Genomic DNA, 2,500 nt, shown 5'->3' on the forward strand with positions numbered 1-2,500 from the left:
TACACGGATTCACGTCCATTGTTTACTTAGGTGTTTTAAAAAATGCCGGTCTTCGTTGGTCTTCGTGTTTACGAAGGTACGGATAACTCCGCCCCCTGCCCCCGGCGTAAAAGCGGTTCTCGTTCTAGCCCAGCTCAAAAGTGGGGCCAGAGTTGAACCGGTTTTTAGGGGCCGGAGCCGGTTCTTTGGCGGTGTGAAACCAAAGCCCTGGCCCTAGCTCCGAACTGGCCCGGAACCGGCCCCGATTTTGCGGCGGTGTGAAAGGGGCATCAGAGGAGGATTTTCCTCCTCTCTCCCATTGAAACCCATGTTATCCACCGGCCGCCAGTACTTTCGGGAAAATGAATGGGAGTCAACGGCGGCGGAGGGAGGACGTTCCTCCCTGAAGTAATTGTCAATAGGCGATAGGGGGTGCTAATGTCCCTTTACCCAGGGAAACGAACATTATATATTCAAAGGCAATAAAGTAGTCATATTTAAGGGCATTAATTCATTACAATAGTCGGGGCAATCTAAATTTTTTATTCTCAACAATGTTAGGGAGGATCTTCCTCCCTCTCCTCAATGGAGAAGCCTCCACTGACACACACACACACACACACACACACACACACACACACACACACACACACACACACACACACACACACACACTGAGGAGGTACACAAACACACACACACACACACACACACACACTGAGGAGGTACACACACACACACGCACTACGCACACAGGCACGCACGCACCACCCACGCAAACACACACACACACACACACACACACACACACACACACACACACACACACACACACACACACACACACACACACACACACACACACACACACACACACACACACACTGAGGAGGTACACAGAAACACACACACACACACACTGAGGAGGTACACACACACACACACAGAGGAGGTACACACACACACGCACTACGCACGCACGCACCCACGCACACACCATACACACACACACACACACACACATACACACACACGCACAAACACACACACACACACACACACACACACACACACACACACACACACACACACACACACACACACACACACACACACACCACAGAGCTACACAATCACACACACACATACTCAAAAGAGGTACAACCACACATACACTTCCTAGGTACACACACACTCTACGGAGGTACTCTCTTGTGTGACCCAATGTGACCCAATGTTAAAGATTGGCTTGGAGGCACAAAATCTGTCCCCAAAACACAACCTTAAATCCGTGGTAGTGAATGCTTGCTTAATCCTTCCTGTTCCCAGGAATAGCTTCCATTTAGTTGATATTCTCTCTCTCACGCTGTCTGTGTCTCTCTCTGTCTTTGTCTCCATCGCTCTGTCTCTCGCTCAGGCTGTCGGCCATGATGGAGGCGGGAGGTTCCCGTGGACGGGGTTACCCTGTCATCCAGAGTAAAGACTCCAGGTCCCTGCAATCTGATATAATACCATTATCATCCCACTATAAAACTATTATCATTCCATTATAATCTCATTATAACACAATTATTATCTCCCTTTACACCTTCCATCTATTTAATATCCTTTTTATTTGATTTTATTATTGATTTTATTTCATTTTACTTGACTTGAATGTAATTTCATTTCATGTACTTATGTGTTTGACATCCTGTCATTATTATACTTATAATACGTCTTATTATTATTCAACATCTACGTTGCCATCGCAGGTCTGTTGTGGACATGCTCCGCCATCTAAGCTCCACCCAGCCCCCCGGCATACCCCTTGACCAATCGCTGTCCAGGGACGTGGGCTCACGCACCAATCAGCTGCTGGAACAGCACAGGGCCATGCTGGCCTTCCTCCGGTAGAATGAACGCTCCTGACACACAATGAAAGACACACGGGGTGGAGGGGTAGAGAGAGGTGATGGGAAAAGGGGACAAGTGGAGAGTGAAAGGTTGGGAGGGGGGGGAGAGATTGATAGAGAGGGATAGAGAGCGGTGGAGACAGAGGGGAAGAGAGGTTAAGAGAGACGCAAGGAGGTCTTAAGAGAGAGGGGGGACATTGAGAGAAGGAAAAATGTGGAGAGATGTGTTGCAGAATAAATCTAGAAAACACATTTGTTGCAATCAACTAAGGACTACTATAGATGGCAATGGTCTTAGCTCTTAAGCTTTTAATGATCTCAACTTCTCAATTCAGATTTCAATTCTTACTAGTCAGAATTTAAAAATAAATTCTGATTGAAATTCAGAATTTAAATTAATTTATATTAACATTTTTACTAATATTTATCTATATTAATTAACAAACTATGTTTTCACCATTTAGGATAACATTCTGACTAGTTAGAATCAAAATCTGCAGAGTGAAGCAAAGTAAAATCTAAAATGCCATACTATTATGCTCTTGGCTATCACCAAATAACATCATAGCTTTGCCACTCTGGTGTAGATTGAATGGTTAGGTGGCTCTCAGCCTGTACGTCTCTCT

At 45.6% G+C, this 2,500-nt stretch overlaps 1 protein-coding gene across 1 annotated transcript in view; it reads left to right on the forward strand.

The window, feature by feature from the left end:
• LOC132455474 (cilia- and flagella-associated protein 47-like) overlaps positions 1-2,500 on the forward strand; it is a 79,150-nt gene that overhangs the window by 56,494 nt on the left and 20,156 nt on the right. The window contains exons 32-33 of the mRNA XM_060049337.1: positions 1,397-1,468; positions 1,734-1,871. Coding sequence (XP_059905320.1) covers positions 1,397-1,468; positions 1,734-1,871 — 210 coding nt within the window. The remainder of the gene's footprint in view (positions 1-1,396; positions 1,469-1,733; positions 1,872-2,500) is intronic.

Source organism: Gadus macrocephalus, chromosome 4 (genome assembly GCF_031168955.1).
Source record: "Gadus macrocephalus chromosome 4, ASM3116895v1".
In the NCBI taxonomy this organism is placed as follows: domain Eukaryota; kingdom Metazoa; phylum Chordata; class Actinopteri; order Gadiformes; family Gadidae; genus Gadus; species Gadus macrocephalus.